General features: G+C 37.2%; 2 protein-coding genes across 2 annotated transcripts in view; one reads left to right on the top strand and one right to left on the bottom strand.

Annotated features, from left to right (window-relative positions):
- The window catches only part of LOC131930627 (F-box/WD repeat-containing protein 7-like), a 30,129-nt gene extending 11,396 nt beyond the window's left edge, over window positions 1–18,733 (bottom strand). The window contains exons 1-3 of the mRNA XM_059287203.1: window positions 18,489–18,733; window positions 1,673–1,843; window positions 1,073–1,203 (exon numbers count right to left, since the gene is read on the bottom strand). Coding sequence (XP_059143186.1) covers window positions 1,073–1,203; window positions 1,673–1,843; window positions 18,489–18,725 — 539 coding nt within the window. The 5' untranslated portion in view covers window positions 18,726–18,733. The remainder of the gene's footprint in view (window positions 1–1,072; window positions 1,204–1,672; window positions 1,844–18,488) is intronic.
- Window positions 18,734–19,610: 877 nt separating this feature from the next.
- LOC131930619 (actin-related protein 6) lies at window positions 19,611–26,112 on the top strand. Its single transcript, XM_059287190.1, has 12 exons — window positions 19,611–19,688; window positions 21,704–21,821; window positions 21,948–22,016; window positions 22,343–22,466; window positions 22,926–23,070; window positions 23,217–23,273; window positions 23,956–24,054; window positions 24,182–24,299; window positions 24,529–24,652; window positions 24,990–25,065; window positions 25,288–25,350; window positions 25,871–26,112. Exons 1-12 carry the CDS (start codon window positions 19,618–19,620, stop codon window positions 25,998–26,000), a joined length of 1,194 nt encoding a protein of 397 aa, XP_059143173.1. The 5' UTR covers window positions 19,611–19,617; the 3' UTR covers window positions 26,001–26,112.
- Window positions 26,113–27,131: the final 1,019 nt, after the last annotated feature.

Genomic DNA, 27,131 nt, shown 5'->3' with positions numbered 1-27,131 from the left:
CGAGATTTAGAAATCACAGTAAACGTATGAGCAGTGTTAAAATAATATGAAACTGATTGTTACAGAGCACGAAAGGCTTTGTGACCCAGAAAAGAAGAGCCATTCTCGTCATCTTTGGTAGGAAACTGACATAGAAGAACTGAATTTTACCCAGATAGGGTCTGTGTAACGGTATGGTCGAAGGAGAGAGCGTATGACTGCCACCCCGAAATTCCAATCCAGAATGTTCGTGTATCCACCCAGCTCTAATGGGAAAGTAAAGGCGGCTGGACATAGTGTTGACCACACCATCCCTTCATATGCCGAGGTCACAGAAACAATGGACCCGACTTCACTTGCCCCATGTGCCGTCAGGTTTGAAAGGGAACTTCAAAGGGTCCGTGTTAATTCTTAAACAGTGTTTCTTTCAGGTATATCTTCGGATGGCGGGCACTGCATTCCACCACCCACCCCCTTCCCCAAGATGCTCGACTACCGCCCCACCCCACCCCCGAACAAAATAGAATCTATATTGAAAATATACTTTTAGTAGTGTCCGCACCCGGGAAATTTAGTCCACTCCCCCCCCCCCCCCCGAAATTTTCCTGTACCCCATCCTAAATTCACATAAACATAACCTGTAAGAGATGTGAACCTGACCTGTCCTGTGTATGGTCGACCACGTCCACGTCCCTACTGGTCTGTCTGATGACGTCATGGTGTCTGTGTTGAACATCTTTTGGTTCCTGGTTGTCGTTCTGTGGTCTAGTCAGTAGGCCGTTACTTGAACTGTTGATGGTGATGTTTGAGTACTTTCTTGTATGATGGTGATGTTTGCGTACTTTCTTGTATGGATGGTGATGTTTGGTTACTTTGTTGTATGGAGGGTGATGTTTGGGTACTTTGTTGTATGGAGGGTGATGTTTGGGTACTTTGTTGTATGGATGGTGATGTTTGAGTACTCTCTTGTATGATACACAATTACTTTGGTACTTCAGCAATGGAGACTTACTTTGGTAGTGCAGTAATCTAGACTTACTTTGGTAGTGCAGAAATCTAGACTTACTTGGGTAGTGCAATAACATAGACTTACTTTGGTTGTGTATGAAAGGACGTGTGCAGAAGGGGCGGGAACTTGACAGGCTCCGCCTCCTCATCTTTCTGCATGTAGGCACTTTGTTCACGATAGAAGCCATCAGCTAGCTTGAGGCCCCTCAGACGATCCTATGGAGGGAGAACATTAACATTAGAAAGTTACACAAATACTGATGGCAGTGATGGTCTATTGCAGTGATTTAGGCTTAGTCAGGACTCGCTAATCTAAGTAAGTATAATAAAATATTCCATACGAGCTAAGTGAGGGCTGTGTTTCTTTATAGGCCTACTTGTGATTTTAGATACACAAAATTAAAAGTATTAATAGCGAGTACAAAGCTCTATCCAAGTTACCAAACATAATTTAATTATTTCAGCTGTCGTAAATCAAGGGTTTTGTTTTTTATTTAGAAAGACAAGACTTCTCCTTATCAAGGATCGGCTAATTCCATTTCACTACCCAAAAATAAAAATACCAAGGGACGGAAATCTAGTTTACTTATTTCCAAGCTAAATTCCACTGTTATCTCCCTTCCGTCATGTCCCTTTGACGGATATCATTTATATTCACTTCAACACACTGTGCTAATGCACTGACCTTTAGTTCCCGTGTGACGTACGTGCTGACGGGAGAGAACTCAATCTCCGGGAAACGTGACCGTACGGTGTACATAAAGTCACGGTGTAACGAGGGCTGCAGCGCCGTGTGCACGAACTGGAGGCTGGGGTAGGGGCTGTGACGTAACAGTTTTTCTAGGAAGCGGCACCTCTGTGGAAGCAATGCGTGGATGAAAATATAAAATATAAGCTGAGCACAAGAGGAAAGGTAAAAGACAGCTGAGTTAATGCTTCTCCGAAAAAAAAAATCATCTTAGTGTAAAATATTTTTTTCAATTATAATTCAAGAAATGGGAGATGTATGAAATGTAAAGGGAAGTGATGGGGGGAATTAGAATGGATACACGCGTAACAAGGTTAATTTAAAAATATGAAGTAGATTTTGGGGTCAATGCAATAGATGAAAAAAATCATCCCCTGGGCCGTAGCAGATAAACTGATAGTAATAGAGTAAATGGTTTGGTATCTCAAACTGACCCATAATCCTAACCGAAACCCGCGTCGTTATGTACCCGCGGAGTCAGCTACACCCAGCTTGTCATGGTGCGTCTGAAACAAATTCCTCGAACACTTTTTTACGACTGACTATCAGGACATAGCACAGCTACAGGGAACCGCTGTTCCGTGTCTTTGGTAGTTTCATCACGAGGGTACCTGGCTTAGCTGGTGTGGACCTCTGTTCCAAGTCTTTGATAATTTCATCAGGAGGGTATCTAGCTTAGCAATTGGGACCACTGTTCCATGTCTTTGATAATATTACCAGGAGGGGACCTGGCACAGCTATTGGGAAACACTGTTCAAAACCTTTGATTATTTCTATCGGTGGGGGTGGGGGTTGTGTGGGCATTAGCACATCAACTGGGAACCACGGATCAAAGCCTCTTTTCAACGGGGCATTTCAATGTGGCTGACCGCACTTCCGTGCCATGATGACGTCACGGCCGCGGCGGCTGTTCTAAGAATGATTAGATTATCAAGATATTAAGTCTGGTCACTGATCTACCCCTTGAATGCGCTGATCAATACGCCGATAATCGATCTGATTAAACCTGAGACGCACCCGTATCGAATGTTAAATACCGTAAGCAAGAAAAAAAAAAACACGTCTGGCGTCTCTACGTCAAGCCCCCTCGAACACAATGTTTAAACAGAAGAAAAAATGTGTTTTGTGCAAGCAAGTTTATATTTCCTTGTGGTGAGGAAATCTATGAGTTCAAGTGTGCAACAGCACCTATGGCGTTGTTCGTTATGTGGCATTACGTGTCGTTTGACTAGTACAATACTTGTTATGTGGTATTACGGGTCGTTTGACTAGTATAATACTTGTTATGTGGTAGTACGGGTCGTTTGACTAGTACAATACGTGTTATGTGGTATTACGGGTCGTTTGACTAGTACAATACTTGTTATGTGGTATTACGGGTCGTTTGACTAGTATAATACTTGTTATGTGGTAGTACGGGTCGTTTGACTAGTACAATACGTGTTATGTGGTATTACGGGTCGTTTGACTAGTACAATACTTGTTATGTGGTATTACGGGTCGTTTGACTAGTATAATACTTGTTATGTGGTAGTACGGGTCGTTTGACTAGTACAATACTTGTTATGTGGTAGTACGGGTCGTTTGACTAGTACAATACTTGTTATGTGGCAGTACGGGTCGTTTGACTAGTACAATACTTGTTATGTGGTAGTACGGGTCGTTCGACTAGTACAATACTTGTTATGTGGCAGGTGGCAGTACGGGTCGTTTGACTAGTACAATACTTGTTATGTGGAAGTACGGGTCGTTTGACTAGTACAATACTTGTTATGTGGCAGTACGGGTCGTTCGACTAGTACAATACTTGTTATGTGGCAGTACGGGTCGTTTGACTAGTACAATACTTGTTATGTGTCGTTACGGGTCGTTTGACTAGTACAATACTTGTTATGTGGCATTACGGGTCGTTTAACTAGTACAATACTTGAACCAACACAGCGGCTAGGTTTAGAAATCAGCACGTACAAGATAATGATATCAAATTAAATGCCTTGTGTCTAGACCTAGAATTTTAACACATGGAACTTCTTCTTTTGCCTATAGTCTGCTGTAAACCTAAATGTACAAAATAAAAAAAAACAACTGTCGAGCAAAAATGTGTTATTTTAATAAATTTTAACATCAAAATAATTTAAAAATCGTTTTACAATTTAAAAAGGTATGAATTTATATGTTTATACTTAAATAAAATAAACATAAACAGAACATAAAAGAGGACTGATATTTTATTGCATGTTTAATGTTCTTTTTTTCAAATAAACTAGTGGGTTAATTTTAAGTAAAGGTGCTAGGTGGCAACAAATTTCGTTGACCCTTAGCTTTCAATAACATCACAAATTGATCGATTTATCCGATTTATCTCACAAGAATCACTTTTATACTACAATTATCTGCCCCTGATCAACTTAACTGTCGCCTCTACTATATGTAAACAAAACGTGAACTGCAGCTTACTGGAGCGAGCGAATGATATATCTACCGCCACCAAGTTTTTTTACCACCAGACTGAACATCTTACAACCAGTGGTTTCTTTCAGACTTTTTTCTCCCGGGAGGGGGGGGGGGGGTTGATGGGGGAAGATGCACTTGGAGCTTTCGGGGGTGGGGGCTAAATTTTCTGGGGTGGGGCGAACAATGTTAAAAATATATATTCCGTTGGGGGGGGGGGGTAGACTTGCTTTTTTTTGGTGGTGGATGGGGGTAGAGGGGGAGGGGCAGTTCCTGATCTTTCTCTAAAACTGTCCCCACAACCTTAGCAATGTGGCCTGTTGCATTTCCTTTACACTCGTATATACGAAATGTATCTGGTATAATCTAGGAGTACCAACTCTTTCCTCAACTCCTGGAATAGTTTTGCCTCTAAGACCAAACCTCTAACTTAAAACAGCCGCTGGAGCATATTATTATTTAACTTGAGATATGAAGAATGAGCCAATTGGACTGTTAAGTTACTCTGTATTACTCTTTTTTCCCCAATAATTTTATTCTCAGTATAAAACAAGTATATCTACTTGTGTCTGAGTGCATTAGTCTGCAGTAACATTAAAAAGTTTTACAGCAACAAAATTTACGTTAAAGTACATAAGAGAGTGTACATTTACAAAATACTGTGCATATGGTGAAGCTAATTTGATCTGAACAGCGTGCATAAATTTAAGTGAAGATTTTTTTTTTTTGCCTCAGACATGTACTTAACAGCGTCAGTTTGCCTTGAATGTTCGCTTTAGTATTACAGTTTTCATCATCGGCTTGTGAGGACTGATTCAGATTTACAATAGTAATACTTCTTTCCTACATGTAGCCTACTTTCATTCATGAAGATGGTTTACTCATAGGCTACATATATCTAATACAAAGAGGCTAATTCCGCTTTAAAATGTCAAATGTATCAATCAATCGGTTTACAAATTTTTATCGATGAAAAATACCTTATGTGAATGATTAGCCAAGTAAATTCACTATTATACAAAAATTGCATGTCTGAAAATCTAATGTTTAATACAGTTAAAGGTTTTCTATTTTTATGCAAGCCAAGTGATAATTCTAAATACGAATGTTTTTAGCAGAGAGTGATTTAAATATTAATGTTAAAAAAAATAATACACAATTGTATATTGTATTATTTTGTTAGTAGTTATGTCTCTGTAGTTTTTATATTTTGTTGGCGAAATAGTATTAGGTTGTTTCCCTTGTTTATTATGAAATTGTAAATGCAAATTAACTAACAAACAATATTTATCCCCCACCCCTCCCACACGCACACGGACAAATATATATCTAAAACATGTATATATATATATATATATATATATATATATATATATATATATATATATATATATATATATATATATATATATAATGTAGAAAATATGTACTGCAACCCACCCCGGAAATTTTAAGTGCCCTCTACCTAGAAGAAAAATGACTGAAAAAGCCCTGGTTACAGAGATCACTTAGATAATTCTGGTGTTAGGCTAGTGATTCATTTTATCACCTAGATATCACTTTTTTTTCCAATTACCCCTAACGTAGTGTTTTTGTACAAGACTTTCATAGAGCTCTGTTGGTTCTAACAGTCCATCCATTTTCATCCTATATCTTTACCCTTGTTCCATGGCCCCGAATAATGCAGAGCACGTCCCACAGGATTGACCCTTGTACAGCAAGGCGCGATCCAAACATAGGTCCCTATACACCGCGTATATTGTATTTTTTGTATTGTATCTTCTTTAAAGACTAATCCATGCCTTCCCCAGTGAGACACGCCACCTAGCTAGGAAACCGCTACCGTAAGATACCAAGACAATGGGCGTACAAAACAAGACGTCAGGTTGTGAGAAAATCAATTGACGACCTGTTGCAATAACAGAGCTCAAGTGTCTTTTAATGTGTTTAGTAGCAATTGATTTTAACCCTAATAATTAACCCCCTACCCCGTCTCCCCACCCCAACCGTCTATCTTGTAGGTACAGTGCTAGAGATCATCCAACCGAGACAGAGGGCATTGATCTAATCTTAGAATGTTTAATACCATTTGAGTTTTGGTAATTTGATTTGATTACTAAATAGGTATGTGAGTGATTACTAGTTAGGTGTGGGGTCAAATAACATGACGCATTATCTAAGTAGTCACTGACATAGTCTGCTGTCATGTCGGCTGTCACAGTGACATTGCTGTCCTGTCAGTTATCAGGGCGTCATCGTCCTGTCGTGTCAGTTATCAGGGTGTCATTGTTTTCGTTTTGTCAGTTGTCATTGTGACATTATCTACCGTCATGTCAGCTATTTAATATAATTTGTCTTTCCTGTCTGCCCATACCATCGTTACATTAAATCATTGTATATAGAAATATTAGATAAACGCTTTACAGTTAACTCTAGTACATATTGGGCTTTGAAACGTTCGTACATTTCTTTGCTGTGTGGAATGTTTGGACAATAAAGAATAAGCTATTGTTTTTTCAATAAAATATAGATTTTCAATTCAATCTAATCAGGAAATATCACCAAACGATTGTCAAAAGATATCCATACAATCCCAACGATATCACTATGGTATCCATTCGATATCTCTATGATACTCATACGACATCCACATTTTATCCATACGATATCCCTATAATATCCTTACAGTCCCAACAATATCCCTACAATTCCAACAATATCCCTACAATTCCAACAATATCCCTACAATACTAAAGATATCCCTATGATTCTACACACACCATACATGACAACATGCCTACACACGACATGACCTTAAAGTGAACACACCAAATGAACTACCCCCCCCCCCCCCCCTCTCTTATAACACAAGACGGAATGTGAACCAGGCATTTGTCTTGTCGCAGACACGTGACCAACTCTCAGACATTCACGCATCAGGTGATCCAACCACCCACCCACACATTTGATCACTCAAGCGAAACGGATTCGAACTCCACACGTCAAGATTCCGATACTCCTCAAAGCGCGACTGAGTGAGATATCATAATAGAAAAAATGGTTAAAATCCTGTTCAAAGGTTAGTTGACTAATGAAAAACACATATGCCCCCTGCTGAAAAGGTTTAATAAACGCCAACCCCGGTCTGTTAAATAGTCAGGACCATGAAAGCTATTTGAAAAACGACAACCTTAGGGCCCATACAAAACGGCTGGCGTTCTGTGTAGTGTTAATCCCCGCTATAAAAATATTGGCGCAGATATCGAACAGCTGATCAATCAGTCGTTTATTCCCGACCCAAGCCGTTCATTTTCTAAGCTGGTCTGGGATTAAGAATATTAACCGGGTGATTTCGGTATTTAGAATACACGTCATGTTAGTCTTATAAGGTGGTGCGGGTGAACACTGAATTAAAACCCCGTGGTTATGCTGTCTCAAAAGAGTGTACCATATTGAGTCCAACACCCCCCCCCCTTCACACCCCTAATCCGAACTGACACATAAAATGAGTTTTTCAAAGATCAAAAGAATTTAATTAAATATTTATTTTCTATTCGTTATGTTAAGAGTTAACACAATGTAGAAACCGGGAATATGTTTTGACCTTTTAAAACTCTAGGGACAGGATATTTATAAGTATAGAGACACACATTTACTCACTGGTGTAGAGACATAGACACACAACACATGCATAACTTTTCTCTCTTAGATAGATTGACACCAGAGTTTCTTCCAGGCATCTCTTCTGGAGTCTACCGCCCCCCCCCCCGATAGAAATGGAATTTTTATAGGAAATATATACTTTTTACAGTGTCCGCCCCCCCACCCCGGAAATTTTAGTCCGCCCCCCCCCCCCCCCGAAAACTTCAAGTGCACCCCCGGAGAAAAAAGTCTGGAAGAAACACTGATTGACACTTGCGCATGAAGACCCGTGCACTTAGGCAGACCCCTGCTGTTAGACTGGTCAACCCCGACACTATAATATAGACCCCTGCCTTTAAACATGTATACTGCCCATGGGAACTCCCGACACTATTATGTAGACCCCTGCTGTTAGACTGCCCATGGGAACCCCCGACACTATTATGTAGACCCCTGCTGTTAGACTGCCCTTGAGAAACCCCGGCACTATTATGTAGACCCCTGCTGTTAGACTGCCCATGGGAACCCCCGACACTATTATGTAGACCCCTGCTGTTAGACTGCCCTTGAGAAACCCCGGCACTATTATGTAGACCCCTGCTGTTAGACTGCCCTTGAGAAACCCCGGCACTATTATGTAGACCCCTGCTGTTAGACTGCCCTTGAGAAAACCCGGTACTGAAACAGAATGGACTAGGTCTACTAGCTTCAAACAAGATCAATCCGTCTGTCATTTTAAACATCCCCCTATGTCAAACAAGCAGACATTTATATTTAACGTACAGTCACTTGTACATATAACACAGCACAAGCAAATATCTTCAATACCTTGCTAGCTCCAAGTGATTTTAGCTACAAGAAAAGTATAGAACTAATAATTCAACTTAGTGGAATTTAGGGTTGAAGTAACTTAGAACCCATTTACTTCTCAAGTAGGGTCTAGATATCATGTTTGAACCCAAAATTTAACAGAGCCGGGCTTATTCTAAACATAAGTTCAATTTAAACATTACACCCAACCCCCGGATCAATTACCCCTCTGTACATTACCCCCAGCCTCCCGCCCCCAGCCCTAAAAAAACCCACCTGAAGTAGGACATTGCCCTCTTGTCGATTACAGCCCAGTCAATTAGAGATATGCACGGATAGGGATTAGTTTTAAGGATACGTAAGGAATAGGGTTAAGGATAGGGATAGGTTTTAGGATAGGATTAAGGGTATGCGTTGCGATAGGGTTATATATTTGGGTTATCGTTAAGCATAATATGTATTCTAAAGAGGGGAGTAATGGCCAGAGGTTGGGATTTGACTGTGTGTGTGTGAGGGGGGGGGGGGGGGGGGTAATGTCCTAGATCTAATTGAACAAAGCTGGGCTATCCTAAAAATATCAGCAAGAAAACTTTACACCCCGTGGACTGGTCTACGGTTTCACGAATGACTGGAGGAAAAAAAAAATCTAGCCGTAAAGATTTTCCAAGACTCGACCAGCGAGCGAGAGCCAAGATTGATCATTAAAACTAATCAGCCGTACATAGACGCAAAATCGCAATATGCGTTGCACATCTCGTCGGCCAGCTAATTTGTTTTAGTTTTATTTTATTTCATAATCTAATATATAAAGCTCAGTTCTGTAACGTGTGGCAAAAAAAAAAAAGTTTGTCGTTGACACTTCTACGGATTTAAGTGTTAGATTTTTTATCGTGCTCAAAGTCTAAATGTACGAGTCCAAAAATTACCATTGAAAGTCTTTAAAAACAATTTTCATTCTATTTACTTAGAAGAATAATTTTCAATTATGAACGCGACATAAAATTTTTAAAAAGTGTATCGACGTTTATAAAATTTCTAAAATTGTGTCGGAAATGTATTGACTGCAAAGTTACTTCCCTTTAATGAAAAATAAATCCTTAAGAAGAGAGAATTATCATTTTATTACTTTGTTTTTGGTGTTAAGAAAAAAAAAAATAATTACACAATTAGCGGGGATTGATTAAGTGCAATGTCGTTAGGTATTTTTAACACTGCCTTTTATTTATTCTATACACTGAACATACTGTTCAATAATTATTATTTTTTTTTAAAATCAATAACATTTAATAAGCCAGGTCCTACAAATCATATACGTTTATTTCTTTCCATTTACGGATAAGCTTGGAGTATTATCATTTTTGTTCACTAAATTGAAACAGGCGCGTCCGCCGGCGCCCCTGCACGGTTCGATTTGGCACCCTGGGCTATCATGTGAGCGCTATGCTGCATAATTTTGTTTTAAACAGTGCGATAGACTATGGATAAGAAAGGTTACTATAGTCTTTAAGTGAATCAAATCCGGGCGTCCTCCGGCACCCCGACAGGGTGCTATTTGGCGCCCCGGGCCTTCCGGTGTACGCTATGGTATCTACGTTCGCGTGAGTTCAAAAGACTATAAATAAGTTATGCACTATAGGCGTTTACTAAGTTCAATCAGGCGGTGACGTCATGGTGCGTCCTCTGGCGCCCAGACAGGGTGCTTTTTGGGGTCCCGGGCCTCCCGTGTTCGGTTTCGCGCCTACGTTCATTAAAGTGAGTGCAAAAGACTATGAATAAGTTGGGGTACTATAGTCGTTTATTAAGTTGAAGTAGGCGATTCAGCCCCGTGAGCACTTTGCGTTTATATTCGCGTTAGTGTTTTCTTTGTGTTTAGGTTGGGTTTGCGTTAGTGGTTGCGTTTTGATTTGGTTCGTTTTTGTTCTTTCTTTTTTCGTTTTCGTTTGTGTTTTATTTTCATTGGGTTTGTGTTTGTATTTGTGTTTGAGGTTGGTTTTGCGTTTGGATTTGGTTTGTTTTCGTTTGTTTTTTCTTTTGTGTTTTTTTTCTTTGGGTTTGTGGTTGGTTTTGCGTTTGTATTTGGTTTGTTTTCGTTTGCTTTTTCGTTTGTTTTTTTCTTTGGGTTTGTGTTTGTGGTTGGTTTTGTGTTTGGATTTGGTTTGTTTTCGTTTGCTTTTTTCTTTGTGTTCGTATTGGTGTTTGTGGTTGTGGTTGGTTTGTTGTAAGTTTTTGTTTTCGTTTGTATTTGTAATTGTGTTAGCGTTATGTTTGCGTTTTGTTGTTTTGGTTTTGGTTGGTTGTGGTTTGGGTGGGCAATGCCGGGTTTATGATGATTACTAAACACACAGGTGATGGTCTTTAACAGAAGGGTTTTTCACAGAAGCCAGAGCAGGGCCTGGCCGGGACGGCTAGTCTAATATATAAAGCTCAGTTCTGTAACGTGTGGCAAAAAACAAAAAAGTTTGTCGTTGACACTTCTACGGATTTAAGTGTTAGATTTTTTATCGTGCTCATAGTCTAAATTTACGAGTCAAAAAATTACCATTGAAAGTCTTTAAAAACAATTTTCACTCTATTTACTTAGAAGAATAATTTTCAATTATGAACGCGACATAAAATTTTTAAAAAGTGTATCGACGTTTATAAAATTTCTAAAATTGTGTCGGAAATGTATTGACTGCACAGTTACTTCCCTTTAATAAAAAAAAAATTCTTGAGAAGAAAGAATTTACATTTTATTATTACTTTGTTTTTGGTGTTAAGAAAAAAAAATAATTACATAATTAGCGGGGATTGATTAAGTGCAATGTCGTTAGGTATTTTTAACACTGCCTTTTATTTATTCTATACACTGAACATACTGTTCAATAATTTTTTTTTAAATCAATAACATTTAATAAGCCAGGTCCTACAAATCCTATATGTTTATTTCTTTCCATTTACGGATAAGCTTGGAGTATTATCATTTTTGTTCACTAAATTGAAACAGGCGCGTCCGCCGGCGCCCCTGCACGGTTTGATTTGGCACCCTGGGCTATCATGTGAGCGCTATGCTGCATAATTTTGTTTTAAACAGTGCGATAGACTATGGATAAGAAAGGTTACTATAGTCTTTAAGTGAATCAAATCCGGGCGTCCTCCGGCACCCCGACAGGGTGCTATTTGGCGCCCCGGGCCTTCCGGTGTACGCTATGGTATCTACGTTCGCGTGAGTTCAAAAGACTATAAATAAGTTATGCACTATAGGCGTTTACTAAGTTCAATCAGGCGGTGACGTCATGGTGCGTCCTCTGGCGCCCAGACAGGGTGCTTTTTGGGGTCCCGGGCCTCCCGTGTTCGGTTTCGCGCCTACGTTCATTAAAGTGAGTGCAAAAGACTATGAATAAGTTGGGGTACTATAGTCGTTTATTAAGTTGAAGTAGGCGATTCAGCCCCGTGAGCACTTTGCGTTTATATTCGCGTTAGTGTTTTCTTTGTGTTTAGGTTGGGTTTGCGTTAGTGGTTGCGTTTTGATTTGGTTCGTTTTTGTTCTTTCTTTTTTCGTTTTCGTTTGTGTTTTATTTTCATTGGGTTTGTGTTTGTATTTGTGTTTGAGGTTGGTTTTGCGTTTGGATTTGGTTTGTTTTCGTTTGTTTTTTCTTTTGTGTTTTTTTTCTTTGGGTTTGTGGTTGGTTTTGCGTTTGTATTTGGTTTGTTTTCGTTTGCTTTTTCGTTTGTTTTTTTCTTTGGGTTTGTGTTTGTGGTTGGTTTTGTGTTTGGATTTGGTTTGTTTTCGTTTGCTTTTTTCTTTGTGTTCGTATTGGTGTTTGTGGTTGTGGTTGGTTTGTTGTAAGTTTTTGTTTTCGTTTGTATTTGTAATTGTGTTAGCGTTATGTTTGCGTTTTGTTGTTTTGGTTTTGGTTGGTTGTGGTTTGGGTGGGCAATGCCGGGTTTATGATGATTACTAAACACACAGGTGATGGTCTTTAACAGAAGGGTTTTTCACAGAAGCCAGAGCAGGGCCTGGCCGGGACGGCTAGTTATTATTACAATATGCATTCTGGTATAAAATTGTATTGTCACGTTATTCTACATTTAAAAAAAAAAACATTTCTTAAATGAGGTGGATTGTAATGACTGACGAGAAGCCGCGTTGGTTGTTAACAGCCTTTATTATGTACAGACGCCATGATGCAAAGAGAGAGAGAGAAATGGCGAGAGAGAACTATTTATAGATAACAACATGTAAGGGACATCACTCAAGATAACAATATAAATATAATACTAATACAGAGAGTGAGTTCCCTTGACCTCACAATTATTTCAATCTATTACATCCCTTTACCCTTAGAACACAATAACACATCTCTCAATAGAACAATTGATAGTATCCTAAAATCACCAATTATATTGTAACATGAACACTATGGTAGATTACATCCTTACAAACAATGCACAATATGCCACAACATAATCAAAATACAAAACAATAATGTCAAAGTCCTTTTGACCTTTAGAATCATAGGTCTAACTTATTTGGGACTTTGATTGTCCTGCTTGACCTTCTCAGTGGCTTCTGATTTGGTGACTCACGATTCTGACCATCTGGATTCTCTATCTCAGGAGGTCTAGGATTTAAATCATTAACTCCAGAATTTACATTTTCTGACTCCAGACAACTTGGTTCACTCATATCAACAGAACTTGGTTGTGGAACAAACTGAGTTGGTGTAAACTGATCAGACTTGGTGGGATTGACAGATTCACACTTATTATCTGCACAAGTTATTTTTAACTTTATAAGGCACAGGTCCTGTAGATTGAACAATTTGACCTGGTATCCATTTTTCCTTTCTCCCATAATTTCTTAGATACACATTCTTATTAACACCCAATTCTCTTTCAATGAATGTTTGTCATGATCTAATGGAACTATTTTTTGAATTGGCATCTGAAAGTATTATGCTATTATTCAGATCCTTAATTGACATAGATTTCTTTGATTGATCAATTTTCTCAGGTAATCTGATAGTGCTTTCCTGGTAACCAAAAATACTGTTTACAAGTAATATCCTGGACCATATCACTTTGCAACTGTCATTTAGTATTTGAAGTGGGTGTATTAAATGGCAAAAATCTTTTTTTTTTCTTTTGATGTTACCCTTTTAGTTTCTGTAAGTGCTAATGATGTTAGCAAAGTTGTTTGATGATCACATTCCTTCTTACTAATGTATTCTCTTTAAAACATTTGAAATTGCCATATCACCATAATCATTTATTAAGTTACAAATACTTTGTTTAGGCAACTCTGACTGATAATGGACTGCATCTTCTCCATCTTTTATATTATCTTCACAAAGGTTTTTATTTCTTATTTAATATGGCTTTAAGTCATCATTCACAGACTCTTCAGGCCAACCATTCTTACAGTACTCATATACTTTTATTAAGCACTCATCTTTTTGTGTTTCTCTTTTAATATCATTCACATTTATATTGGAGTTATCCATGATAGTGAAGAGAACAAATACATCTTCTGGTACATAGCTCAGGCTTTGGTTTTTTAAAGGTAATCTACTCAGACTATCTGCACTATTCTCAGATCCAGGTTTGTATTTCAATTCATAATTGTATGCAGTTAGTGTGATAGCCCATCTTTGAATTCTTGGTGAGGCATGCTCAGGTAGGGTTTTGTTTTCTCCAAATAAACCTAGCAATGGTTTATGATCTGTAAAGATGGTGAACTTCCTACCAAACAGAAACTTATGAAATTTCTTAACACCAAAAATGATGCCTAAGCCTTCCCTATCTAACTGAGAATAATTTTTCTCAGCCTGATTCAAAGATCTACTGGCAAAAGCAATGGGTCTGTCACCCTTCTCATCCATGTGGGACAAGACTGCTCCTACACCATCTGGTGAAGCATCACATGTTAATATAAGTCTTTTCCCTGGGTCATAGTGAGTTAGTAAGGTGTCAGAAGACAAAGCCTCTTTTGCTGTATTAAAAGCAGCTTCTTGTTGTTTACCCCAGTGCCAAGTTGCATTTTTCTGCAGCAGCTTGTACAGTGGTGATAGTTTACCAGACAGATTCCCTATGAACTTTGCATAGTAATTTATCAAGCCCAAAAAAGCTCTTAGTTGTTGGGTATTTTCAGGTTTGGGTGCTTCTTTAATGGCTTTTGTTTTCTCAGGTTGAGGTCTGATGCCTTGTTTGCTCAATATATAACCAAGAAAACTAATTTCTGTCAGCATGAATTGACATTTATCTTTGTTTATCTTTAAACCTTTTTCACCAACAATTTTCAATACTTTATCAAGTGTTTTAAGATGTTCAGTGTCATTCTTACCAGTTATGTACACATTGTCAAAGTACACACAAACATTTGGAATGTCCTTAAAAATACTGTCCATGACAGCTTGGAAAATTCCAGGGCTAGATGATATGCCAAAACATAGTCTTTCATATTGGTAGAGTCCTTTATGTGTGTTTATTGTCGTATAGACTTTTGAATCTGGATGCAGTTCTAGTTGAGTGTAAGCATGACTAAAGTCTAATTCAGTGAATTTGTCTCCTCCTGCCAAATTCAAAGAAATTTCCTCAATGTTAGGTATAGGGTACCTATTTAGCTCTATTTGCTTATTCAGTGTAGTTTTATAATCTCCACAAATTCTTATAGAACCATCCTTCTTTAACACTGGCACAATGGGTGTCGCCCAATCGGAATAGACTACCTTCTTTATAATGCCATTAGATTCCAATCTACTTAGCTCATTTTCAATTTTATTCCTCATTGCATAAGGTGGAACTCTAGCTTTGCAGTATCTTGGATTTGTATCTTTAATGCTTAACTTCACTGTTCTATCATTTAGTAATCCAGAGTTACCAAAAACACATTTATTTTCAGATATAACTTTATCTAGTGAAGTAAGATTAGATTCTTTTACATTCTTCAATGAACAAATACTCTCCCAATTTAACTTAAGATCACTTAACCAGTTCCTACCTAGTAATGGCGGTCCATTTCCTTCAACCACAAGAAGAGGAAGTTTAACACTTTGACCATTATAATTTACATGAACCATACACTCTCCTATTACCGGAACGTTGTCACCAGTGTATGTTGTTAGGCACTTGTGACATGGCTGTAGAGGCACTGATCCTCCAGTGACAGCGTCAAAATCTTTCTTTGTTATGACTGTTAGAGATGCTCCAGTGTCAAGTTGGAAGCTGATGCTCGTACCGTTGATATTAACTGGTACATTGATGGGAGCATGACTTATTGATTTCACAGAGAATAGGTTGAAATCCGGCTGCAAATCAGTTTGAGCATTTTCACAGGTAGAGTGGTTCATTGGTTGGGTTAGGTAGTCTTGGTGAGAGTTAACATAGTGCTGCCTTTGGTTGCGGTACTGTCTTGACTGGCTAGATTTAGCAACAGACGAAGACTTTGCAAAGCAGGCCTTGGCAATGTGACCTTGCTTACCGCACTTATAACAAGTTGCTAACTTGAACTTGCACCGATGAGATGCATGGGGACCTTTGCATCGATGACATATTTGATAATTATTACTAGATTTAGATCTAGGCTTTGAACGTGCAGGCTGTTTAGCATAAGTTGGAATGCTCTGATGGGGTTGATGTTTATTGACTAACCTGCTGTTTACTGCATGGATCTCTGAAGGTGCTAAAGATCTCGCCGCATCTGATGACTGCTGGAATGACATTGCAAGTTGTATTGCTTTTTCCAATTTTAGATCTGACTCGAGCAGCAACTTTCTTTGAATATCAGGGCTGTTTACACCTGTCACAAACTTTTCACATAATCTGTCAGACAGCGTGTCTCCGAATTCACAAAATTCACTTAGATGACGTAAAGCAGCAACATATTCTGATATTGACTCGTTTGGTTGACGAGTCCTACTGTCAAATCTAGCTCTACATAGAAACTTTGATGGTACAGGCGCATGGTGGTCTGTTAGCAATTTGCTCAGCTCGTTAAAGCTCTTGGTAGTTAGACTAGCTGGTGCGCAGAAGTCTTTTAGTAGCCTGAATTGTTGAGGCCCTATGACTGTTAACAAAACAGCTCTCTTTTTGGCTTCTATCGTCACGTCGTTAGCTTCTAGGTAAAAGCTTAACCTCTCTAGGTAATCTTGAATGATTTCATCATTCGCATCAAATTCTTTTATTTGGCCATACAGCGCCATAATTCTAGAAATAATTAGCTAATAAGCTCTAGCAAACCTCTTTTTTGCGTAATTAGGTGCTCTTTCTAGTAGATGTTTATCCTTCGTCGCCAAATGAGGTGGATTGTAATGACTGACGAGAAGCCGCGTTGGTTGTTAACAGCCTTTATTATGTACAGACGCCATGATGCAAAGAGAGAGAGAGAAATGGCGAGAGAGAACTATTTATAGATAACAACATGTAAGGGACATCACTCAAGATAACAATATAAATATAATACTAATACAGAGAGTGAGTTCCCTTGACCTCACAATTATTTCAATCTATTACATTAAAAATTTGAAATATTATGTTAACTTGATTTTCGAGAGCTTACAGTCTTACAGTCTTAACATAACATTGTATTTAACAAGATAGTTGTCAAGTTTTTAACATGTAAGGTACACCACCTCAAGTGGTGCCATAAAATCTGAACTTGAAAAATCAATCACGGACAAAAGCTCATAAAATCTGCACTCGGGCGGCTGTTTTTATGGCTCTGGAAGCGAACGTAGACTTAAACATACTGAGGCGAACAACAATATTTTGTTTGTCAGCAGAAAAGGTATTGTTATGCACATAATTTATATCTAGTCTAGAAAAAATAAGAGGCGAGTTATAGCTTTAGCCATCTGTTTTATCCAAGTTTATTATATGAAGTAGTGCAGGGTAATCATTCAATGGCTAACACCATATCAAATGATAGACTACTAGATCTAGGAGAGATGGAAACGGAAGCAGTTTCTGAGATAATCGAAAAAAAGATGGCGCTGGATGGGGCTAGTCCTTAGAATGAGTGATGACGTCACAGCAGGAATAGCGCTTAACTGGACGCCTCAAGGAAAAAGAAAGCAAGGAAGGAAGGCCAAGGGACACGTGGGGGTGGAGGGGGGGTGGCAGCTGACAGAGGCAGGACTGTTATGGGGGACTGCCAGAAAGCAGCTGACAAAGGCAGGACTGTCTTGTGGGACTGCCAGGAAAATTGCTGGTGACAGACACAAGAAGAGGAAGCTTTTTGTGGCGACCCCATGTGCCCGGGGGGGGGGGCACTTGAAACTTTCCAGGGGGGGGTAGGGGGGAGGCGGACTAAAATTTCCGGGGGAGGGGAGCGGACACTGTTAAAAATTATATGTTGTCTAATAAATTCCATTTCGTTCGGGGGGAGGGGGGGGGGGAGGGGCGGCGGTAGACTTTCTTCGAGGGGGGGGGGGGGTCGGAGCCTGGAAGAGATGCCTGGAAGAAGCTCTGCCCATGCGTCTTGGGCACCAAAGTGAAAAGATGAGAGTTAAACCCGAGTAGTGGTTTCAAGTCCATCTTTAAATTTATATTTAAAGTATGAAACAATATTGTCGTGTTGCTAAAAATATTAGACCAAGTAGCCATAAAGGCGTCTAATTGATCCCCTGAGTCTATCCAGCTCTGATGGGTACCTAACTCACGTTAGGGAAAGTAAAGGCAGCTGGGCACACTATCCCTTTATATGCCGAGGTCTCTGAAAAACTTTACTTAATCTGCTTCACGTGTCTTGGGCACGAACGGGAAAATATGATGGGATGAACCCAAGAGCGACACCGGTTAAAATATATATTCGTTGCTGTATTGAAATGCATCTCTTAAACATATCTAATCTCTACAGCCTTCCACTCACCTGTTGGTGCGACCACCCTTCCAACCACAACAAAATTTTATCCATCTGTTGATCAAACTCCACCTCACTGGCTGACGTTAAAACCCCGCCCATCCCCCTCCATGGCACCATCTTGCGACTGTCTCCCTTGTGCAAGATGTCAAGGTAGGACTGGACAGCCATGTCGGTCAGCGGGGGCAGGACCCCATCTTTGTGCTCCAGCTTTCGGTGGCTGGTTAAAAAGTCGATTGCGTTCATCTTTCAAGTATCTACCTAGATTTGGACAAAAAAAAAATCGTTTATATTTGCGGAGGGTAGTTAAAGATTTTCATTTAGGGTATCTCATTGGTAGCCTATTATTTTAACTATGTATACACACATACATACATACATACATACATATATATATATATATATATATATATATATATATATATATATATATATATATATATATATATATATATACTTTTATCATTATTAGCCACAAAATAAAAAACAAAAACAACAACAGAGTTTAACTTATGCTTACCTTAAAGTTCTTAACACACTCTTACAATTAATATCACTGTGGGAACACGGGCAACATGTATGCAAAAACACTAAATATTCGATTACGCAAAATAAAGTTATAATATTATACGTAGGATATAAAAAAGATATATCACGTCATAATTTCACAAATAACAAATTGAATATTGATCGAAAAAATAGACTTGTTAAAATATCTTTATGAATATAATACACGACATTTTAATTCCACGTTTGAAATAAACGAAATCGAGCAAACGTCTAAGATTATTAGAATCTATTACTATTCCTTAACTATTATCTATTTCTTTCATGTCCACTAGACAGCCTATCTGTCAAAACCGAATGTCACCAAAGATTTTACAAGCCTGGCCTACAGTGTCTAATAACCTGGCAACCATCAGCTGGTTGAAGAATGATGTCGTAATAGTAAACAAGGCATGTTTTACAATATACGATTTAAAATATAAGTTAGATTCTAGTATTGAAAAACAAACAAAAATATAAAGACATTATCTTCATAATTACTGTTTCAAAGTACAAACTAAAATAATGTATAATGTGATATATTTTGCGACGCATTATCAGAAACAGAAATGGCCCCTGGTTTATAATCATCATGGCGACTTTAGTGCTAGATAACGGAGCGGGAAGCGCAAAAATTGGGTTTACTACAGATTCAGAGCCAAAGTAAGTAGAACTAAGTATTATTTTAAATAAATGATATTTAGTATAGTGATATAAATAAATAAACGGACTTGTTCTTGTACCACTACGATTGTTTTTCAACTAGATTCCATATCTATTATCTATTATCTAATCTCAGGCCTAGATCTAGCTAGTTCAGTAGCTACTACTACTACTACTACTACTAATAGTAGTAGTAGACTTAGAGTCTTAGAGTTAGAGTGACTTAGACTAGTTAGTGGTAGTTACTAGTTTAGTTATTAGTTAGAATCTAGATTTTTAAAAATTTTCTACAATTTCTAGAATAGTACTCTGGTCTGTGTAGTTCTTGCCTGTAACATTAAGTTGCATAATTTTATTTAGTGCTAACAATTTAGAGTAATCTATCGTTTTGGGTACGTAAAATCGCCCGCGACTAGTAATGTGAAAAACAGGTGACTCCTTAAATTTTAATAATTATTTCACATTTTGAGGAGGATTTGTGTTTTGAAAAATACAAAAATGTTTCCTTGTTTCATTTATGTAGGCCTACCTGTTTTCAAACAATTGAATTAAAACTTTTCAATAATAAATGAATACTAGCGATGTTTCCAACAGATGCAACCATGCTCATTTACTCTAGCAGCCATCTTGTTTAAGTTCTTTCTTTGTTAATTTATAGCGAGAGATCAGGGGAAGGCAACTCTATTTTACAAATGGCTGCTGTTTATATAGGAAATCCTGCTCGCAAACACTGCTGTTAAAAGTTAATTTCTTGCCTATATTGATATATTTAGCTATTGATTTAGGTTATTTATTCATATATCTATAATATTTGACACAAATATATCAAAATATACTTCTATTAAAGCCTTGACAATGAGGTAACTTTTTCGTACATTACTAGCCGCGGGCGATTTTACGTACCCAAAACGATAGATTACCCAATTTAGAATTTAGACATTTCATTTTAAAAAATGAAATTATCCCTCAGCCAGGCAGTTTTGAGTAAAAATTATTGTCAATAATTTTTACCCCTTTTACGCCTACCTAAACCTACAACAATAGATTATCAACAATTTATTGATAATCTATTGTTTTAGGTTTAAGTTTAGGTAGGGGTAAATTCACCAGCGATTAGTAATGTACAAAAAAGTTACCGCTTTGTCAAGGCTTTAATAGAAGTATATTATCATATATCATAATATTATTATGATATATTTGTATCAAATATTATAGATAATGATAAATGAATAATAAACCTAAATCAATGGCTAAATAATAAATATATCAATAGGCCTATAGGCAAGAAATTTAACTTTAAACAGCAGTGTTTGTGAGCAGGATTTGCTATATAAAAAGCGGCACTCTGTAAGTTAGAGTGGCTTCCCCTGAATCTTGCGCTATAAGTTTACAGTAAAAAAAAATAAACAAGATGGCTGCTATAGTAAATTAGCATGGTTGCATCTGTTGGGAACATCGCTAGTCTTCATTTATTACTGAAAAGTTTTAACTCAGTTGTTTAAAAACATATACATAAATGAAACAAGGAAACATTTTTGTATTTTTCAAAACATAAATCCTCCTCAAAATGTGAAATAACTATTCAAATTTAAGGAGTCACTTGTTTTTCACATAACTAGTCGCGGGCGATTTTACATACCTAAAATGATAGATTACCAAATTATTTTCTGAAGGATTAGTATAAAATTTCATAAAGACCAATAGGGGCCTGATTTGTAGATACTATATCCGGGTGATTTTAGTAAATGTTCACTTGAGAAGTTGGTGTACAATAAAAACTCTGCAGTATCCTCTATACTGGAAATTTTAAGTGTGTTCCCCCCCCCCCCCCCCAAGAAGTTTCATGTGCTTTTAAAACTTTATGTGGGGGGGGGGGGGGGCGCACTAAAAGTTTCCAGTGGAGGGGATAAAATTATGTAACTTAATGTTTTGTTAACCCTACATCCTACATTTGATTAGAAATAGAATCTGTCAAAATTATTTTTACATATGTATTTAACGTGAATTATTCTCAGAATCATTCCTAACTGTGTTACCAAGGCAAAAAATGTCAGAACCAGAATTTTCATTGGAGATCAGATTGATGAATGTAAAGATTTGTCTAGTCTTTATTACCTGCTCCCTTTTCAAAAGGTAAGACTTACACATTTCTAAGTACGTTTTCTTGGTGTCTAAAATCTGTTTAACTAAAACATAAAATAACTACTCTGAAAAAATTCAATGAAAATATTGAAAGTTGTCCATTTTTTATTTATGTAGGGATTTCTCGTGAACTGGGAGATAGAAAAGCAAGTGTGGGATCATATGTTTAGCAAGGATGTGTGCCAGGTATGTCACTAATAGCAGTTTGGAAAAACAGCCAAAATCTTTGTTCTTTACAATCAAGTCAGTTGGTTTTCTATTGTTGTCAGACATCATGTTTTACTCTGTCAGGTTATTTTTATTCAGTAAGTAATGTTGTTTGCTGTTCTGTTAATATATAAAATAAATTTAAAAAAAATTGTGGATCCTCGTGAATAATAAACTATTATCTTGGAAAAATAAAGCTTTCAATATGTTTTTAAGATCTTTTTGTCAGTAAACTATATTTTTTATATTTTAGTAAAAACACTGTAGATTGTAGAGTGTTCACGACCTACTCTGGTATATTTCAGGTTGACTTCAATGAAACAACTGTGGTGGTTACCGAGCCATTCTTTAACTTTCCCTCTGTTGGTGAGGCTATCAATGAAGTCATATTTGAGGAATACCAGTTTCAAGCTCTGCATCGAACACAAGGTAATTCAGTCAGTTGTTTGCACAAAATAATTATAATTTTGTCAGTTAGGTAACTGGGTGACTCACTGTCATCTGGTTAGTTTTAGTCCTAACACAAGTCAGTCAGTCATGAATATAAGCAAGTCATAGGCAAGCTCTTAATCTTTGGGCTCTTGAATTATGACCTAAACATTAAGATCATAGGCTTTAGTCTGTGCCACATCTCTGAGTCCACCCAGCTTTGATGAGTACCTGACTCACATTGGTGAAAGTAAAGACAGCTGAGCAGTGAAATAGAGATTGGTCTGTTTCCCTTCCCTTGTAAACCTGGCTATGCTCTTGATGAATAGCCATGTTATTTAGCAGGTTCTGGCCCAACTGGATAATATAATTAAGTTAATATTTATAAACTAAATACTTGCTTTGAAAAAGTAAACTTACTGTTTTGCTGTTATGTGATAGTGATTTCTATTTCCCCAGCTCCCTGCCTGACCTGCTACAAACACCAGACCGATAAAGAAACCAGTGGGAGTTTATTTGGCACCCTGGTCATTGACTCTGGCTACTCCTTCTCACACATTGTTCCATTCTACAAAAACAAACCTATCAAAGAAGCAATTATACGGTACAACTCTCCTATTCCCCTGAAACAAATTTATTTAAAAAATAAGATTCACTACATTTTTTTTACATGTTCCATATTTTATTTGCATTGGAGAGATGTCCAGTTTGTTTAAAATATATTAAGTTTGTGTTATTTATTTATTTCAGTGTCAATGTTGGAGGTAAAATCTTGACCAACCACTTGAAAGAAGTTATTTCATACAGGTGAGCTTGGCAGTGCTTTTTTTAAACTCAACTTTGAAAGGATCACTAACATATGACCCATTAGTTGTCTGGTAGTTTAGGAATTCTTTCCATCATTGCTACTCATGAGCAGCTGTATAACTGGTTAGAGACTGTTGCATCAGGTTTTTGTGTTTAAAATATTTAGTAATGTCACTAGCACAGATAATATGGTCATGTTTTAGTGATTTCTATTTCTGCTTATGTAGAGACTCTGTGGTCAGCAATAAGTCTAGCTGTCCTAACCTGCAAGGACTAGAGGAATTTTTCACACTTTGATACATAAAGGGATTGTGTGCTAAGCTCTATGCAGTTACATTTATCTCTAGCAATAATCTTCACACTTTAATGGATGGGTATTTAATTTGGATGGGATGATGTGGTCGAATACCAGAGCACACTACGCTAACCTGAAAGTCTCAATCGCAACTGTAGTTGGTAGAACGTCCCTCAGTGCACCCAGCTCCAGTGGGGAACTGACTTTCTGGCCACACTATCTTTACCTATGCAGGGATCACAGAAATAGGTTGATTCCACTTCACTTGCCCCAATGCATAAAGTCAGGTTTGAAAAAGAACTTACAGAACATTGAGAGTTTTTTATTGAGAGTTATTGTAAGTGATTATTTTCTAAAGTGTTTTCCATCATGTTTGATGTCCTTCAGGCAGCTGATGGTGATGGATGAAACATACGTTATAAATCAAATGAAAGAAGATGTTTGTTATGTTTCTACACAGTTTGATATAGATATGAAGATTGCCAAGTAAGTTATTTGGAAAACTTGATTGCATAATTAATTAGTTTTTACTTTTGTCCAAACATGTTAGAACGAATGGTTGAAGATAACAATGATAGAAAGTTGTAATTTAATTCAACTTGTGCTTGAACAGATTAAAATGGCCAGAAAATACAATAGGCAGAGACTACATTCTTCCAGATTACACTCACATCAAAAGGGGATATGTTAGATCACCTGAAGAAACCGCTAAAGCCAAGGGAGATGAACAGGTATGTAAAAGATTTATTTTTGAATTAATTGAGTTACCTCCCATAGTACACAATTTGTTCGCATAACATTCTGTTATCAAGGTCCAAGTTTTTTAATACTAAGCTATTTATTTATGTTTAGTTTAAGGAAAGGGAAATTATTATAATAAGGTCATGTTATAATTTAGTGAAGTCAATGAAGAATTTGATTAGTCGACTTAACATTTGTAATTTGTGTATGATCTGCCAGATGATCCGTATGAACAATGAAAGGTTTGCCATCCCAGAGCTTTTGTTCAGACCATCTGATGTTGGCATCCAGGAGATGGGCATTAGTGAGAGCATCATGCACTGCTTGACACTGGTGGAGAAAGGTCTGTTCATTTTCTTAGTGATATAAAACTTTTGTCTCATGAATATGTTGTTTTTTAATTTTTCCTACTTAACTGGTATTAAATGTTAAATAATTTATAAGTAGTATTTATCAAACATGAATTTGTACAAATTGAGAAAGGTCTATTCAATTTCTAAGTGAAAATAAAATATTACAAGTCAAGTTTTTGTCATATAAATGTTTTGTTTTTTCTTACTGTAACTAGTACTATTTGTAAAATAATTGTAGAAATGATTTGAGTAATATTTAGATAGTTAATAAAACATAAATGTCTACATTTGTTCTGGTGGTTGATATTTGTTGTATAAATATTCCAGAGCTGAGACCACATTTACTAAACAACATTGTCTTGACTGGAGGCAACGCACTGCTCCCAGGCTTTCAGGATAGAATGTAAGCTCACATGTTTATTCTTTCTTACAAACCTACTTTTTAAAACTCAGTTCCTTTTAGTCTTATTATAAAACTAGCTCACAAAAATTATATTTAAAATTTTGTATTCTGTTTCATGTTTTCTTATTGATTGTGATTATAAACTTAAAAATAAATTAAATCTAGAGCAAATTTGACAAATATAGCTTGAGTGTAGATGTTAGCTGTACATTTTGTCTGCAGATTCCAGGATGTGCGGAGTCTGGCAGGAGATGATATGGATGTGGGCATCTCTACACCAAAGAAGTAAGAAACTCAGTTTTATTTTCTCATGTTGGATTAGGTGGAAGTGTATTGTTTTAAGCTTACTTTTTGTCTGCCCAAATGCACCAAGATTGGCTGGTAACACAATCAAGGAGATACCTATGGAAACTAAAACACAATAAAATGCCTCTGCTGGTGAATCATGTTTAATTTATAACACAGGTTCCCAATTCTTTTGCGAGACCCCTCTGATGGGAACTCATGATTTATAATCTAACTAAAGGGATATCAGAAGAGGAATTGTTCAATTGATTAAAATAAATGCTTTTTCAATTAAAATATGAAAAAAAATTGTATCAGTCATAATGCTTTCTCTTTTATTTTTTATAATTTTTTTGGTATTTCTAATTAATTTTTAAAAAAGTGTGGTGGGTAAAAAATGTTTCATCATTTATGTCTGAATAGTAAATTGTGAACCAGATTTGTTTACATTTCTCTAGAAAACCATTTCTCTATAACCAAAATGATGCCATCCCTGAGCTCACTGTTGTGTCTATTTCAGCCCTATCACGTACCCATGGCAAGCTGGCTGTGACTTTGCATTAGATCCCAGTTTCCCTTCTCTGTGTGTCTCACGTCACGAGTATGAGGAACACGGACACGTAGCCTGTACAAACAAATTTAATTTGTGACATCTGTATGTTCCTCTCATTGTTGTATAAATTATGAATTAAGAATTGTTGTCATCTTCATTGTTAAATAGCCATCATACTAATGTAAAATAATTTCATGTAATAAAACAGAAAACAATGGTCACCCTGTTGTTCTTTTTTTTTTGTAGCTTCAGGGTTGATGTTTTAGTTGTTGTGATATTGATTGTTTTATCTTTAAGTCTTATCTTAGTATTCTTAGTATAAGTAAAAAAAGTTTCCCTTTCAAACCTGACGGGCTATGGGGCAAGTGAAGTAGAGTTCACTTGTTTCTGTGACCTCGACATATGAAGAGATAGTGTGGTCAGCACCATGCCCAGCCGCCTTTACTTTCCCTAACGTGAGTTAGGTTCCCATCACAGTTGGGTGAACTCAGGGACGGTTTACTGACTTGAACCCGGATTTGAACTCGAGACTTACGGGTTTAGCAGTCCAGCTCTCTACCGCTAGACCGCTCCGTCCATAGTATTCTTAGTATTATTGAGTAAAGTTTGTCAGATAAATACCAGACAAACTCAAACCAAAATAAACAGAATTGGAACTTAAGGGGTGTGTGAATTTGTATGTATGTGTACTTTATATGTGTCCATGTATTGGGGTGTATGTATTTTTTATATACAAACATTTGTATTATTTAAACAAAGTTACATACTTGTGTAGGCTATATGGATAAATAAATATTTTTGTGACAGGGAAGCCAAAATATTACCTGAGTGTTACCAAGATGGGGTATGTGAACCAAAAATATACAGCTAGGCATAGTGTCTAAGTCCAGTGTGGGAAATCTAATCCAATCAAATAAATTCATCTAAAAGATATCAACTCTGCATGTTGTGACCACAGTTAGTTATATAGTGGCGCTGTTACCATCTGTGAAAGATGGTCAAAGCATGCAGCTGTCAAAAGATGTCATGACATGTTTGAAAATATGGAAGACAAGATTGATTTGTTTATACACATTGACATGTAACTCATCCTGGTCAGAACAGTGACAACTTAAAGCTAGTAAAGAAAGGTGTCATTTTAGACACAGGCAGGCTAAAATAATAAGCTGAATAAACAAGACCTGAGTGAAGTTGGTGAAATAGTCTGGTAATTTTTGCCCGTAATTAA

Source organism: Physella acuta, unplaced genomic scaffold (genome assembly GCF_028476545.2).
Source record: "Physella acuta isolate Inbredline_101_S28 unplaced genomic scaffold, ASM2847654v3 ptg000099l, whole genome shotgun sequence".
NCBI lineage: Eukaryota > Metazoa > Mollusca > Gastropoda > Physidae > Physella > Physella acuta.
This window is presented reverse-complemented; position numbering and strand designations above follow the sequence as displayed.

Bases quoted from the DNA above. Each gene is read 5' to 3' on its own strand.
- LOC131930619 (XM_059287190.1), top strand. From the start codon at position 19,618: ATGGCGACTTTAGTGCTAGATAACGGAGCGGGAAGCGCAAAAATTGGG. The intron at 23,071-23,216 runs GTACAACTCTCC...TATTTATTTCAG, and splicing joins ATCAAAGAAGCAATTATACG to TGTCAATGTTGGAGGTAAAA. The intron at 23,274-23,955 runs GTGAGCTTGGCA...GATGTCCTTCAG, and splicing joins AAAGAAGTTATTTCATACAG to GCAGCTGATGGTGATGGATG.